Source organism: Sciurus carolinensis, chromosome 12, assembly GCF_902686445.1.
Source record: "Sciurus carolinensis chromosome 12, mSciCar1.2, whole genome shotgun sequence".
NCBI classification, from domain to species: Eukaryota; Metazoa; Chordata; class Mammalia; order Rodentia; family Sciuridae; genus Sciurus; species Sciurus carolinensis.
Genome location: NC_062224.1, coordinates 117,213,102 through 117,228,612, shown reverse-complemented (window position 1 = coordinate 117,228,612; position 15,511 = coordinate 117,213,102). Strand labels below are relative to the sequence as shown.

At 57.8% G+C, this 15,511-nt stretch overlaps 1 protein-coding gene across 7 annotated transcripts in view; it reads left to right on the top strand.

Annotated features, from left to right (window-relative positions):
- Positions 1 to 15,511, top strand: part of Pbx1 (PBX homeobox 1) — a 236,971-nt gene that overhangs the window by 178,221 nt on the left and 43,239 nt on the right. For all 7 annotated transcript variants that reach the window (XM_047519784.1, XM_047519787.1, XM_047519786.1 and 4 more), the window contains one exon: positions 10,471 to 10,715. In XM_047519784.1, coding sequence (XP_047375740.1) covers positions 10,471 to 10,715 — 245 coding nt within the window. The remainder of the gene's footprint in view (positions 1 to 10,470; positions 10,716 to 15,511) is intronic.

Here is a 15,511-nt window from a genome sequence, read left to right as displayed (position 1 = left end):
AAGACTGGAAGCAGCGAAGGAGCCCAGTCCAAGTCAGTAGTAGACCTCCCTGTTCCTGTGCCATTCTGACTTGAGGGTGCCTTAGTTTCCCATCTGAATAAAGGACCTAGTGATTCAGCAGGATATGTTGGTGAAATGGAATGGGCTCGTTTTTGAGAGCTGATTTGTGAAGTTTAATTCCCATAAGAGAAGATACCCTGGCTGCTTCTGCTCGCCACGGTCCACACATACATTCTTAATTTGTACATTAGCTCCTCCCCAGGAGGGAAGCTTGTCTGACTTCTGCTGGGCCTCCCAACTGAAACCTAGGCCCTGGCAGAGAGTAGATGGTCAGTGTGTTTGTTGAGTGGACCTTTGACCACGAGGCCCACCTGTTCCTTGGAGGAGAGGCTCTGTTGGTGAAAGTGTGCGAGCTGAGAGAATTCTAACTGAGCTGTAAGAGTGTCCCTGGATATAAGCAGTCATGACCTGTCTGCAGAGCCAAGCAGAGTGCTGCTGGAGAGCAGGCAGCATGGGAGGACCAGAGCAAACCCAGCTCCCAAGACTAATATAGGCTGTTCCCAAGAGCAGGAGCCCTGCTCAGGCCTCTGCTGATGCAGGTCCCTGGTGTCCTCTCCACCTGCGGGCCTCGCTTGGCGCATATGCACTGACCCAGCTACAGCTGGCTAGGAGGCACTGTGGTTGGCTCTGGAATGTCTCTCAAAGGTCACATCCCAGGGCAGCAGTGTTCAGAGGTGGGCCTTTGGTAGGGGTCAGGCCACAAGGGCTCTACCTCAGCAGTGGATTAATCTACTGATGGATTCCCAGCTGAGTGGGTGAGGAGGGCTTTTCTTCTGGAAGCCAGATCTCTCTGCTGCAGGAGGCCAGCACCTCTGCCCTACCACATGCTCCCAGCCATGATGTCCTACCTTTCCACAGGCCAGGAGCCAGCAAGCCCAGTGACCATGGGTTGAAACCTCTGAAACCATGAGCCAAAAGAAGTCTTTCCTTCTTTAAGTTGATGTTCTCAGGTGTATGTCACAGGGATGGAGAGCTGACCAGGCCAGAACTCTCCCAAGAATCCAGAGTGAAATATCATCAGAGTGCCTGCAAGGGCCAGGCCTTCCCGTGGTGGAGAAGCAGCTCTGGAATGTTACAGCAGCTCTTGTGAGGGTTGGAGTGATGTCGGCTCACTCAGTGAATGGGAAGACAAGATGCTTCGCTGGGAAATACAGCAGAAAGTTGCAAAGAGGGCCCAGCCCCAGGGAGCCATGTCCTCAGAGCAGAGTACAGCTGCTCCTCCTCCGTCTCCCTGTCAGCCACTCGCGGGGTTAGCCAGCACCCGCGCTGAACAGTTTTTGATGATGGCCCTAGGGACTGCTGTACGTCCACAGTGCTGGGTGCCTTCGGGTCAGGGTGCTTGGTGGGGCCCCATTTCCCATGTACAGGAAGGGTGGGCCAGAGAGCCTTTCCCTCCCGGATCCCCTCCTTCACCAGGATGCAGAGGCGAGTGGAGGCGCGCACGGCAAGCCTTCTGAAAATCAGAGCCTAATGGCTCCATCTGCTCCCGCGCCTTCCCCTCACGGCCGGCCCGGTGTCTGCTGCAGACGCTAAGTAGCACATTATTCTTGATAAGGTGCAATCATTTACTCAAAATCCACTTCCTTATCGTGTCCCCTTGGAACCTGGAATCAGCATTCGAGAAGGGCTGCCCGGGTGGGATCCCGTGCCTGTGCTTGGTTGAAGGGGGTTAAGCCCGTCGGCCATCAGGCATTCCTGTTCAGAATTTCAGTCTCTGGGCTCTGCTGGCAGGAGGGGTGAAGGCCCCGTAGAGGACAGGAGGGAAGACAGAGCCACCCATAGGTCTTGGTCCCCAGGAAAGGGACAGGGTCCTTGATGGGAAGACAGGGCATGATGGCTGTGTGGACACCACCTTAAAGCAGAGACGCGGCTCACACCCTCAGACACCATGTCTGTGGTGTTCTTGGTCCTCATGAGACATTCGTCTCTGGTGCCGAGACTAGCCAGTGAGGGAATGGCGGAATCTGCAGTCTAAGCCTTGTGATCTCAGCGTCCTCAGCACAGCACGGCCCGGAGTCTGACTTAGGGGTTCTCATCCAGGACAAGAGTCTAGGTACCATGAACATTCAGGCCTGCCAGCCAGAGGCCAGGGGCTTTCAGAGGCCCCTGGGAAGTTCTAGGACGCAGCAAAGCTCCCTGCTTGCCCTGCAGCCTCTCTGCCTGCGTATTCAGGCTCCTCAGTAGCAAGGCCTGTGCATGGGGGTTGTAAGGAGCGGTGATGGATCACCCAAGGCTCCCTGAAGGACCCTGTGACCTCATGTGCATTTGCAAGATGACTGCCTGGGGTCACAGGTGTTGTTTGTGGTCATGGGAAAGGAAAGCTAATTGGCTCGTGTTTTGAAATGGACCTGGGGTGCCCATAAACAGACCCCGTGTCCTGCAGCCAGGGAGCCATGCTCAGCCCTGTGCAGAGGCGGCCTCTGCCGTAGGCAGGGCCCCTGGCTCTCCCTGTCCCGTGCTCCTGACGGCTCAGCAGGCTGCAGGGCACAGCCTGGTTCCACTGTAGTGTAGGAATTCTCCCCGTGCCGGCGGCATAGAGGCACCAGCCTTAAGGGATCTGCTGGACTTGGCCTGTGGGCAGGATGCCATGCTTGTCACCTTGGCAGCAGTGTGGTAGGGAGTGCTGGGCTTGCCGAGCCCTTTCTCCTTGCCTCCTAAGGGACACCTGCCGTGCCCTCTGCCTGCCTCAGCTCCACTTCCTGTTCCAAGCAGTTCTGGTTCCGATGCAGAGAGAAGCAGGGCTCAGGTAGTGCGTCGAGCGCTGCGCCTCGTCCCTGACCCGGCCTGCGCCTCCGACTCGTCCTGGGTCCTCACCTGGCCGTCGCCTGGCAGAGCTGTGCAGCCCGGCTCCCGGGGAGGAGACTCCCAGGGGCAGGTGCCATCAGCCTTGGTCTCCTGAGAGGTGGACTTGGAGGGAGTCGTGGATTGCGTAGGTGGAGTTGGACTGCATCATCAGGAATTCTCAAGGGCCCTCAAGGTCGACAGCTCATCGTGTGAGGGACCCGCCTGCGCATGACTCATCCTTTTTCAGGAACTGGGAGAGAGTCCTCTATGAACAAAATCATCTGTATTTCCAACTTTGTTCTGATGGAACTCTTTGGAAAGTTAGAAAACAAATATTTCTGCTACTATTTAGTTTTACAATATGGGCAGGAAAATTCCACTGGTCACCAGGAGCAGGAAAGAGACTTGTCATCTTGAGACGGTGGGCTTGCCAACACGGGAAGATGGTGGCCATGCCCGGAGAGCAGCTGCCGAGGGCAGCAGGTCATGTTGCTGCTTCTCTGCCTCTCGGCAGAGGGCTGGCTGAGCCCTGAACCACCCAAAGGTCAACTTGGGCAAACTTCCTCCAACCGCAGGTGAGAACGAGGCCCAGTCTCTTCCGGTCACAAGCGTCCAGGTGTTGGGGGAGGCTTGAAAGCAGCCGGTGTGAGCCCAGGCCCGAGGAGCGTGCTGCTTCCTGGCTCTGTAATGAGGGGACACCTCAGTCTACGGAACGGTGGGTCCTTACCACGCGGAGAAGCGAGCCCGCAGGGAGAGGAACATGCTGGACACCGTCCACTGCAGAGCACCGTTGACACCTTGGCTGTGCTGGTTCCCGCCTCAGCAACCCTGGCAGCATGGGCAGGGCCTGCTGTGTGCACACGTGTGTGCCCGTTCACTGGGTATGTTTGTTGTTGATGCGTGGCCTGCAGAGACCAGACTCTTAACCCTCAACGTGTCCTGCTTTTTCATTCTTCCCAAGGGGAAATTTATCAATGGGTTCAGACTTAACTAACAGTTGAAAACCCACCAGTTACAAAGCATGACCTGCTTTTGCAAAAGCAACCTTACTTAATCCCTAATAAGACATGACATCGTTGATACTACGTCACATCGTGGAGGTGAGGAAGTGGCTGGAGGAGCCCAGGCCCGGCGGCAGGCCTATGGTGCACTCTCCATGCCGTGCCGCGGGCTGAGCGAGCGAGCGAGCCGGAGCACACACACAAACTCTGTGGGGAGCAGAGCTCTGTGATGCTTTTGCGAAGACCAGGGATGGGCTAGGCACCCCACCGAGTCTCCTTGCTGCAGGACATTTTTACCTTCGGGCAGGAGAGGACGGAGAACTTCTGCTCCCTGTGGGGACTCCTCTAGGAGAGACTCTTTCCCCTTCAGCAACGCACAGCAAGCCGCCTGCCACTGGCTGCAGGGTTCCCAAGCTGTTTAGCATGTAACCAGGGAGGGGACTGTTTCTCCTCATGGTCACTGTGGGCCCCTGCCACAAGGCCCTCTCAGGGCTGGTCCACGTGGGGGCACAGCTGGTGCCAGCCACTCCCGCCACCTCTCTAGGGAAAGGGGTCTCCCCAGCAGCAAGCAGGCTTCAGCCGTGAGGACCAAGCAGGCAGCGGCACCCCTCCAGGGACGCGGGAGCTCGCTGCCCAGTCCGGTCGCCTTGAGCTGCCAGCTGGCCTGGAGGCTCGGTGTGCCAAGCAGGGAGCTGTGAGTGGGACCGTGCCCGTGCATCCCCTGGGAAGTGGAAAGTACGTGTGGCCAGAACCACAACCCAGCCCAGATAGAGAGGCGGCGAGGAGGCCTGCGCGTCTCCTCTAGAGGAAACCCGACATACGCGGCAAAGGCTGCCCGTCCCGGGCGCATGGCCTGCCCCTTCTCACCCCTGTGCAGAGCTTCACAGAGCTCCACAGGCCACCGCCTGGGTCAAGTGGGAGGACACCGCCCCTGAGTCCTCGCAGGACCAGCTGGGGCCCACGGTCAGTGCTCAGTCTAGCTTGGGGTGTAGCACTGAGGCCCTCAGGCCGCAGAGTGGTTATAGTTTGCTATCCCAGCAAGACGAAAACAAGAAGGGAAGCTGGGAAGACTAGCGGGCCTTCCATCTTCAAATCAACCCCCCGGGGGCAGTGACACCTGAAGAGACCCACACAAAGTGCCATTCCACGTCTCTGAGAGCCCAGGACAGAGAGCAGCCCTGGGCACTGGGGGGCTCCTCCAGCGTTGAAGGTTGGTGCTGGGGTTGCTCGTCTGGAGAGGCTTCTGCAGGGCGACGGCAGCCCCAGAGGGGCTGGAGGCCTAGGCAGGGGAGGCAGCCGGCCCCCGGGCACATCAGGAGTGCTGGCTGGCGGCAATGGAAGAGGACCTGGAATGGCTGCTCAGCTTTGCCATCGGAGACCCCAGGGGATTAAGCTTGGGAGTGATGGGGTATCCACAGTCGCTGGCCTGAGCTCCCAGGCACTAAGGATTGGAAGATTCACGCCCTGTCTTGGGGTCAAGGGTCGAGTGCGTCACCGTCATCTCTCACCTAGAGAGGCTTCCTGTGTGCCGACAGGGCTGGGCTGTGGGCCGTGAAGCCTCCTGGAGGCAGGAGGAGCGGGTGGGCAGCCTCAGGGTCTTCCAGTGGTCAGCCTGCACCTCTGGAGCCCCACGAGTCCTCAGGCTTCAGGCAGCTGCCCTTCATGAAGGAGGGACTGGATGAGACCCCAGCGGGACTCTCATCCTGAGTCACCTGGTGCTTGGGAGTCCGCGCCCCGCACCTCAGGAGGACCTCGCCTTTCTTCCTGGGCCCAAGCATTCCTCAGAAGGTGTCTGGCCACCGCCCACATGGCCCTCTGCAGCCAGGCTGGCTCTGGGCCTCCCAGCAGAAGGCACAGGCCTGCTCTCCCCAGCACCCGAGCCCTGTCCCTGGTATGGAGGCTTGTTGGGGACCCGCCAGGCTGGGCCGGGGACTCGGGCCTTGCGCCAGTGGACTTTTGCCTGCTCAGAACGGGCAGATTTCAAAAGGCAGATTTGACAGGTTTTGAAGTGGGTGTGGAAGAGGAGGCAGAGAGAAAGTGAGCCAGCTCAGCTTCAGAGGAGCCGGAGGAGGCGGGGGCAGGTACCGGGGCCCTGGGCTCCTGGCCAAGAGCAGGCGGGGACCGGGGGCAGCCACCCAGCCCGCTATGCCTGCCGCATGGCTCTTGGGAATGCCTGGAGCAGAGAATCATTGCCAGACTCCACCTCCACCCAGAAGCCTCTCAGCAGCTCAGCCTTGCTGGTCAGACGGAGCTGTGAGGGGCATCCCAAGGCCAAGGTGTGGACAGAGAGTGTTCTGGAGGCTCAGGGGCTGGGGACCTCACACCTCCATGTTCTGGGCAGGTTTCTTAAGAAGGAGTTCGAGCTCAGGTTTAAAACAGGATGAGGTGAAACTTCCTTTCTTTTCCTGGAAGTGTGGACGGAACCACAGTTGCTCTTCCACTGAGCTAGAGTAATTGAACAAACTAGCAAACAAACAAATTAAAATCAAAGTCAAAGTAGGCAGGTTGGGGCTGTGACGAGCCGTCTTCCGGGCAGCAGGAAGGGCCTTCTGCCACACGGCACAGCGGCTCTGCCCATCGAGAGGAGAGTCGGGGAGGGTGGGAGAGGACCAGATCCGAAGGAGTAACGGGACATGAAGACATGGGTCAGTGCAAAGAGCCCCTCCCACCGCCGTCTGGCTGCTCCCTCTTGCAGGGAGCGTCATGCCTGGGGCATCAGGAGACAGCGGCTGTGTGTGCATGGGCGCTCCTGGGCCTCGCATCCGCCTTGGTGAAGTCACTTGGCCTTCACCGCCTGCTCCGTGCACTTGGAACGTGGCTGCACGTTTAATGGTGACACTGTTCAGCATGGGCAGGTCCTCCATGAGCACAGGCACCGAGGCTCCCAAGAGGCAAGCAGTTCGCGGCGTTTTTAAAATTGCAAGGGCAGTCACTTCTGTCCCATCCTGTCCTCAGAGTCCCGCGGAGTGGGAAATGGCAGAGGACTTGGGCTGAGGCCGGGAGCTGCACTCCCCACTGGACGCCTGGTGAGCAGAAGGCCTGCCCTGTCTGAGGTTGGCACCTTCCCATCAAAGAGAGTGGCCTGCCCTCAGCACAGCCCTGCGGTGGCCGCCTGGCCTTTCCCACACCACCTGTCTGCCTCCCTCCTCTGGCTGCTCTGTCCCTCTGCTCTGGACCTCTAGACTGGCCTCCCATCTGAAAGCCCCTCTGCAGCTCGGCCCTCCTGCCTCCCTACTTGCCCTTCCTGTGGAGGTTTGACTGGGCAGGGGCATTTGCCCCAGCCCTGGACCCTGGAGACTGTGGGACCCTCCTGGCCAGCCGGTCCTTGGTGGGGAGAGAGTGCCCTCTCGTGGGCACTGGCAGGAGCTGCTCCAAGCAGCCCTTGGCCAAGGACAAAACAAACCTCCCTGGGCGTCCACGAGGCCCAGCCCTCGAGTGCACCTTGGGGTCCGGGTTGCCCTTCTCCTTGTGTGAAGGCAGGACTGAGCACCAGAAGGTGCTTGGGCGTGCCCCGCAGTGCCGTGGCAGCCTGCTCTCCAGAGTTTACCCAGGAACGGGCCCTGGGGCGAGCAATGCTGCAGGGCGAACATGACATCCACGTTTTGAGAGGGCTCGGGATGATTTCTGCACTTACCTGCCTTGATTCGTCTCGCATGAGGGTAGATCCCTGGGAAGGAAATGCCCTCCTGGAGCCTCTTAGCAAATGGGTCAGTGGTCTCAGTGGCAACCTGTGGCCTGCCAATCCCCTGGCGTCTGACTTTCCTGGTTGGTGGACGTGCGGGCCTGCTAGCCGTGAAGACCATGTGCAAGGCATAAACAGAGATGGGGCCCTTTAAAACCTGCTCAGCGGAAGCCGCGGGTCTGAGGAGGGCGGGCACGGGCGCCCATCAGGGAGGCAGGGACCTGATCATATGTGATGGTTGCTGGATTAGGTAACAGCTCCGCTGGCTGAAATTGGATCTCAGAGGATGAGCGTTAACATCTCTGGTGTCCTGGCAGAAGGTTCATTTGAGTCTTGCATGGTGCCGCTGAGATAAAAAGGAGCTTTTAAATAATCATTTTGTCTCCCACTCGCCAGAGCCTGGCTTCAAGCAGTAAATAGGTAGGATCAGTTCTGCTTAGGCACGTCGCCCTCTCGCTTATTTATTCAATGTCGGTGGGACTTTTCTTAACTGACTGGCAGAACAGTTCGTATGGGTGAATCCCAACGACCGATTTCACAGCGGTGGTTGGAATCCCCCAGCTCTGGGTTAAGCAATGAGCATGCTGTCCTCTGTTGGGTCCTCCATCCCCGCCCATAAGCTGCAGCCAGGCCCACCAGAACCAGAACCTTCTGTGGAACAGGGTGGAAGGCGCAGGACTTGCGCTGGGCTCTTCTGCTCACGCTTGGTTCTTGCATGCGCTCTGGCTTCTTACGTCTCCGTGGCTGGAGTATGATTCAAACAGGGCCGTTTGGAGCAACTTGGAGAGGGCTTCTGGGTGTTTTCTGTTTCCTATCTTTCCATTCTTTTTTTTTAATTTTCAAAATCTCTGGTGAAACAATTACATTACTTTATTAATGACTCAGAGGCTAACTTTTTTTTTTTTTTAAATTTGTGAATGTCCCATAAACACCTTCGTTTGTTAAGCAATTACAATTCACCAGACCAACGCCGTATACCCCACCAGTGGATGCCCTCACCGGAGAGCCCCCTGGCCCACGGGTGGGAGGGCAGAGCTACTGGACTCTGGTGCAGGTGCCGTGGCTGGCTGGATCCTTCCTGGCTCTGCGAGGGCCCTGATGCAAGAAGGCCCATGGTCACTTTGCACAGAAACCTCAGGTGGTGATCATGTGCTCCTTAGGGGACTTCAGAGACCTGAGCAAATGAGCTCAGGAAACGGGATCTGAGGCTGTGTCTTTATTCCCCGATGATCAGCCCTAGGGCCAGCTTCCCGATTGGTCTCCTGAGCCACCAAGGAGACTTCCCTGAGAAAAGACAGCTGTGGGGTCTTCCAGCCTTGTGCCAGGATGTCCACAGGCTTCAGAACGTTAACAACGCGTGTGGGACGAGGAGGCCGCTGGGAGTGCAGCGGCGTGGGTCTCCGTCCCTCCTCTCCTCTCTCCCTCCTTCCTGCTCCTTCCTCCCCCTTCCCTCCCACTCTTTCTGAATTCATCAAGAGCACAAGTGACCCCTGCCCCTTGGGTTCTCTGCTCCTCGTGGTCACGGCCAGTCCACCCGGTGAGGTGCCCACCCGGCTGCCTGCGATTCATGGGAGCCGTGCTGTGGTCTTCCCTCAGAACAGGGATTGGGACTTCTTTCTAAACAGCTTCCAGGCGGTGCCGGTCATGCTCCCTGGGGCCCGGGAGCGTGGGGCCCAGCGGCAGTGCTGCTGGGGTCTCCTGAGATGGAAGGCCTGGACCTCGCGGAGTCCCCTGTCTCGCCTGGCGGGACCCCCAGCTCAGCTCCTGAGGCAGCTGGCACAGCACGTCCCCCTGGGACTGGTTGGATGCACCTGCCCTGAAAGAGCTCTTGACTCCCATTGCCCTGTGCAGCGTACCCACCTGGGACTGAGGCCCTCAGCCTCAAACACGACCCAACGCTGGCCTCCCGCTCAGCCCACAAGCACCGCTCTCCTTTGCTGCCCACCCAAAATCCTCTTCAGGTTTTCAAAATCAAAAGTCCCCCTCATGACCTCTCCGCCGAGCCCTGGCTGCCGACTCGAGCCCGGGGAGATGAGCACTTCCTTTTATGGCGGGCAGGACGCAGGCAGCGAGGGAGGACTATCCGATTGGCAGGATCTCTGGGTCTCTTGGTCCAGGTCCCCCCTCACTCTGATGCCTGCGGTGTTTATAAAAATGGCCATCTCGTGATCTAAGAGTCCACTCTGCCAGAACATCGCCTTCTCTGGACCTCTTGAAGGTCTTGTCGATGGGCCTCACCCTTGCGTCCCACGGGACAAAGCCATGGTGGCCCGGAGCACATGGAGCCCAGGCCGGGAGGGAGACGTCCTAAGCTGGACCTAAGCTTTCCTCCATTACCTGGATTTGCCTCGCTCAGGCCATTTTGGAAATGAAAATTTCATTTAATCCAACATTACAGAGAGAGTCAATGAGTAAAACTGGAAGCTCACGGAATTCTAAAATTAGAAATAAAGAAGGAAATGCTTTTCCTTCCACTGAAATTTGGCAGTTGGAAAATGAAAGCAAAAAATATATTCCACTGTAATTGATTTTTGCTGTTCTGAATTTTTATTCTGGTAAAAGTGCACAGTAGGCGCCTCACCATCCGGGCTCTTTTTGCACGTGCAGGTCAGTGGTGTTGCGTGCTTCGCTGCACGACGGTCACCACAGTGCACCTGAGATTCCCACCTTCCTGGAGCTAAGCTCTGCCTGGTGCACCCACCTGCCCACCCCGGCCTCCCAGTCTCCGCCTTCATGAGGCTGGCGATGCGGAGGTCTGTGTGGGTGGAGTGGAATTAGCTCTGAGTAGAACTGGCCTCCCCCACACTCGTCCTCCCGGGCCCTTCTGCCACTCCTCCAGTGTCCGCCACTCCTTGGAGGCCATGGCTGAGGCTGGCCCCTGCACCTCCCAGGCTGGAATTCAACCCCGGCCTCTGCTCACCTGCCTTTCTCTCTTTTCTGTAGTGCTGAGTATCCGGGGAGCCCAGGAGGAGGAGCCCACGGACCCTCAGCTGATGCGCCTGGACAACATGCTGCTGGCTGAGGGGGTGGCCGGGCCTGAGAAGGGCGGTGGTTCTGCGGCAGCGGCGGCAGCGGCGGCGGCTTCTGGAGGGGCAGGCTCGGACAACTCGGTCGAGCACTCAGACTACAGGGCCAAGCTGTCGCAGATCAGGCAGATCTACCACACGGAGCTGGAGAAGTACGAGCAGGTAAGCAGGCCTGGGCCGGGGCGGGCACAGAGCTGCCCCCGGGGCCGGCTTTGCCGCACAAGCACTGTGCCCAGCACTTCCTACCTGTCCAGAGAGCCCAGTCGAACCAGAGGCACGGAGTCCCCGGGCCTAACCGTGGAAGACCCAGGCACTTGGTGGAGACACAGAGCTTGTGAAGCTGTGAGTGGTGGTCTCAAGAAGCCCCAGTGCCCAGCAGGAACACCAGCACCAGGCACTCTGTGGACACGGGCCATGTGGAGTGGCTCAGGCCTGGTCTGGTGTTGGGCACGCACGGCCACCGCTGGGCCCACAGGAGGAAGGAGGCTCCCCTGCCCTTGGTTGTCCCTTGTTCAGGATGTTCTCCTTTTTATACAGTGCATGGTGTGCAAGAGGGCTCACCCCTTCCTCCTAGGAGGGGGCACCCAGGAGACCCTGGAGCTAGATAAGCCCGGAGAGCAGGCCTAGCGGGCGGCTGGCTGCACACTGCCCTGATAGCTGCAGGTGCACGCTGGCCACCAGGAGGAAGGACCACGAACGTCCCTTGAAGAGGGGTGGGAAAGACTCTCCAGCACCGTTTGCAAACGTGGCGTCCTGGTCACCCCACAGAGCTCGGCTGGAGAGCCCACGCAGACTGAGCTGGGCACCGTGGCCTCCGTCACGTGGGCACCGTGGCCCCTGTCACGTGGGCAGCCTGCTCAGGAGGCTGTGGCTTCAGAGCTGCAGCTGCCCTTCAGCCGCCTCGTCTGTGGCCGCCTCTGTGATGCACAGGGCGCTAAAGTTCTACCTGAACTTCCTCTCATCCAATGTTAGTTTTCTTTTCCTTATTTTTTATGGATCAAAAAGGAAGAGAGAGGAAGAACCAAAGGTAGAAACCCCTCTCCAGCCCACACAGGACTGTCTAGGTGGGAGGCAAATGAAACTGAATAGAGACTTTAAATTTTAAAATAGAAATAGGCATTTTACAATGTAAAGTGAGAAAGTTTCATTACAGCACTCCTGTCCCCCCGTGAAAGATCTTCCTCGGAAGTCGCCTGTGCCGCGGGGCCAGACTGGGGACAGCTCGCAGCCGCGCAGGTGGAGTTCTGCCATTCCCGGGGCGGAAGGGAAAGGAGCGAGGAGAGCAGGCTTGCTGGGCACGCGGGTCCCCCTGCACCTCCTGCCATGGAACTGTGTTCTGGGCACAGCGCGGCTCATCCCAGGGCAGCCAGAGCTGCCAGCTGATGCGCCTGGACAACATGCTGCTGGCTGAGGGGGTGGCGGTGGTTCTGCGGCGGCTTCTGGAGGGGCAGGCTCGGACAACTCGGTCGAGCACTCGGACTACAGGCCCAAGCTGTCGCAGATCAGGCAGACGTGAGAACTCTCGGGCCTTGGTTCTCCCTCCTCAGGGTTCTTCTGCACCTCCACCAAGACGCCGGCCTCTGGCCTGACCTCTGTCTAGATCAGGAGGGAGCTGGAAGCTCTCTGGGGCGGGAGCACGTCAGGGCCGAGGTGCTGGAAGCTGGCTGCATCCTGGCTCAGAGTGCCTGCAACACAGAGGGACAGGCTGACTCCCCCACTTGACCCCTTTGTCACTCTGTCCTCGTCTGAGGAAGTGAGATCCGTCAGCATAGCGTGTCCCCACCTCCAAGCCGTGGCTGCCCTTGCTCCTCAAGGCAGTTGTGGGGCTGGGCACCCAGGACAGGAGGAGCGGTCACATTTCACGCAGGGTAGGGAGTGGAGAGCAGAGGTCGGGAAGTCCCCAGGTCCCTCATCCAGAAAGTGTGTCCTAGGCTCTGGAGTTTGACCCTTGGCCCAGGCTCCCTTGGAAAATGCAGGCTGCCCCTGAGAACAGAGTGAGATATCTGGTGCCCTCTGTTACCACCTGGCCTAGGTGCTGGCACCAAGACCAGCCAGGGACAGAAATGTTCTCTTGAGGAACTTCTCTCGGGTGCCCACCTATTCTAAATACTGAAGGTGTTGGAAATTGGAAACGTAAGAACAGTCATGGACGGGGAGCGAATTGTGGGCATACAGTGGTAGGCGTTTGTATTTACTATTTTAGAAAGTACCCAAGCAACCTTTCCTTATTTGTGTGGACACTTTCTGCTTGATAATTTATTAGAATTGGCTGTGGTTAGCGACAGGAAGTGGCAGGTTGTGGAGAGCTCATGTGTCTGAGACGCGTGATCCTCATTTTTCTGGGACCACTTCTCACAGGAGCTTTTTAAAAGCAGGAAACCCCAACCAAGCAGAACACCACCTCCAGCCCAGCAGCTCCTGTGCAGAATGGCCAGGTCTGTTGTTTACCAGCTGGTGCCTTGGCTTCATTTTGATTTGGGAATGGTGGTGGCAGATGACCACAGAAAAATCGTCCATCACGACCCTCCTCGGCACAGCCTCCAGAGCCTGCCGGAGACGGCGTGTTTCACCTGAGGCTGTTAGGTACAGAAGCTTCTGGAGGCTTCACTGGAGTGGAAGGAGGGCTCCGTTCAGGAGTGGGATTGAGAAGCGCAGGTTCAGCAGGTGCTGTTGGTGGCTAAGGTGTTCAGGAGCTGGCTTGTTCAGGTAGCCAGAACCGTGGAGTCAGGAGCCTGAACTTATTCCCAGTGCTGTTTGTGAGAATGAGCCTCCTGTAGCTTGGCAGGATTCCCCAGCTTTCGTGAAGAATGCCGTTGCCAAGACTCGCTCTCTAATGCTGAACTGCACCGGGTTTGCTCAGGGCACAGCTAAGCAGCCTCCAAGATCCTTCTTGCTTTTGGTCATGAGATTGCAGCCAAGTCCAGTGAAGGACTGGAGGGAGGGAGTCCTGGAGAGCAGGATGCAAGCTTGACCTCTCTGCCATGGCCTCCCTGAGAGGCCTTCTCTGGTCGCTCTTCCCCAGACCTCCCTGGGCTAGAACATGGAGCCTGTTAGAACCTCCTGTCCCCTGTGGGGTAACAGGAGCTCCAGCTGGCCTACCTTCTGAGTCTCCTGTAGAAACCTTAGGTCGGTACAGATTCTACTTCCTCCTGCTTGTAGCCCAGACCCTGCCCCTGTGCTGTTGAGACTGCCTGACCTGGTGGAAGCAGCCCACTGTGGGGAACCTAGGCGGGGCTGTGGGATCGGCCCTGGAGCTGGATCGCTGTGTTCTGGCCACGGCGACCTCTCTGCTGGCTGCTGTCGCTCCTGGGCTGCTGTTCAGCAGCTGTCTTGCTCCTCCTCTCTGTGCGCACGTTGACCCCACAGCTGGCACAGTGCAGAGCAGCAAGGCCCAGCATGAAACGCCCTGACCAGACCTTGGGTATTGTGAGTTCATAGTGAAGCAGCGTGGCAGGTTTCATTTCTCTCTTCGTTGTACAGTTCTAGGGCTGAGGCTGGGTGGGGACAGCTTCTAGTAGAGAGCTGTGTTTGTCAGCATTCCTGAGTGGAGAGAATTGCTAAGGACCCCAGGTCTGCCTCTGTCTCAGCCACCGCTGTGGGATGGAGAGCAGTGTTCGTCACCACCGTCATTTCCACCAGGAAGGAAGTCGAAGCCTGGGCAGGTTAGCCCAACCACTGAGGTGGGCAGGGTTTCCAAGGTGTCTGCGTCTTGAAGTTACAGTGGTGGCAAGAATCTGCAGGACCAGGCACACACAGGGACTCCCTTGATCTCTGTTGCACCCTTGAGGTTGTCACCCTTCTCCAGTAAGGAGACAGAGGCAGAGGGGTCGAGGAACTTAGAGACCCCCACGCCTGAGCCCCAGGGCAGCACCAGGCAGCCCAGCTCCTGACAGCCCCTCCAAGTCCAGGTGAGCAGCTTGCCCATCCGCAGGTGGCTGTGCTCAGGAGCTCAGCACCGCAGGACATGCCAAAGGCTGGGAGTGAGCAGAGCCCATCTCCATGTGTGCAGGGGCCCCGCGCAGGGCAAGGAGTCACCCGAACGCTCCCAGGGGTGGCCAGATGGGCTGCTACTCTCCCGTCCAGAGGCAGCCAGTGGGCACATCAGCATCTGCCCTGACCACTGAGCTCCTTAGATTAGCGGTATGCGCACCACTGTGTCCTCGCTGCACCGTTGGCACGTGTAAAGGCTGGCGGGCAGCAGTGCCAACAGGAAGGGTACTTTGCTGTTGATGCTTTTGAGTTGGAGCCTTTGAGCTCAAGTCTCTTGAACTTGCTCATTACAGACCTGATGCAGTGTCAAGCAAAGCTGGTAAACTTGTGAAGAGATGTTTCATTGACTGTTCAGCTAAAGAAATCAAACGATGGATGCCAACCAAGGGCACCAGTCTTTGGAAGGATGAGTTGGCTCCAAAGACTGTGGCCTGTAATTTGAAGCATCTAGGCCCTGCTTCTGCCTCATTTTGCTTGCTGTATGCCTTTGGAAAAGTCTCTTTGCCTCTCTAGGACACGGTTTCCTAATTATAAAATAGGGAAGTAAAGAAATTTGATTTTCCAATTTCACTTCTGATGATGTTGTTCTATAACCTGAGAGGATCCTTCGGGGTAGTTCCCGAGTCCTCTAAACCTTGTTTTGAAGCATTTTATAAAGTCCCTGGGGACTGACTCCTCCTGTGTTATGGTGTGTGGATTCTCAGAAGGAGGCCGGGGCTGTGGGGGTTAACGTAAGACTGGAAGTGGTTGATGGGAAATCTCCCAAAGTCTTTCCAAGGCTTTTAATTCTATGAGTCCTCTTGAACCCTTTGGGTTATTTATGCATCCCCAAATTGGATATTTGGAAGCTGCACCTCATCACAGGTAGTGAGCAAGGCAGAGGCTCCTGACGCACTGGCCTGGCCCTCCCGTGGCCGACGCTGGGCTGAGGGAAGTGCAGTGAGTTTCGTACTAGCATTTATGTAGCC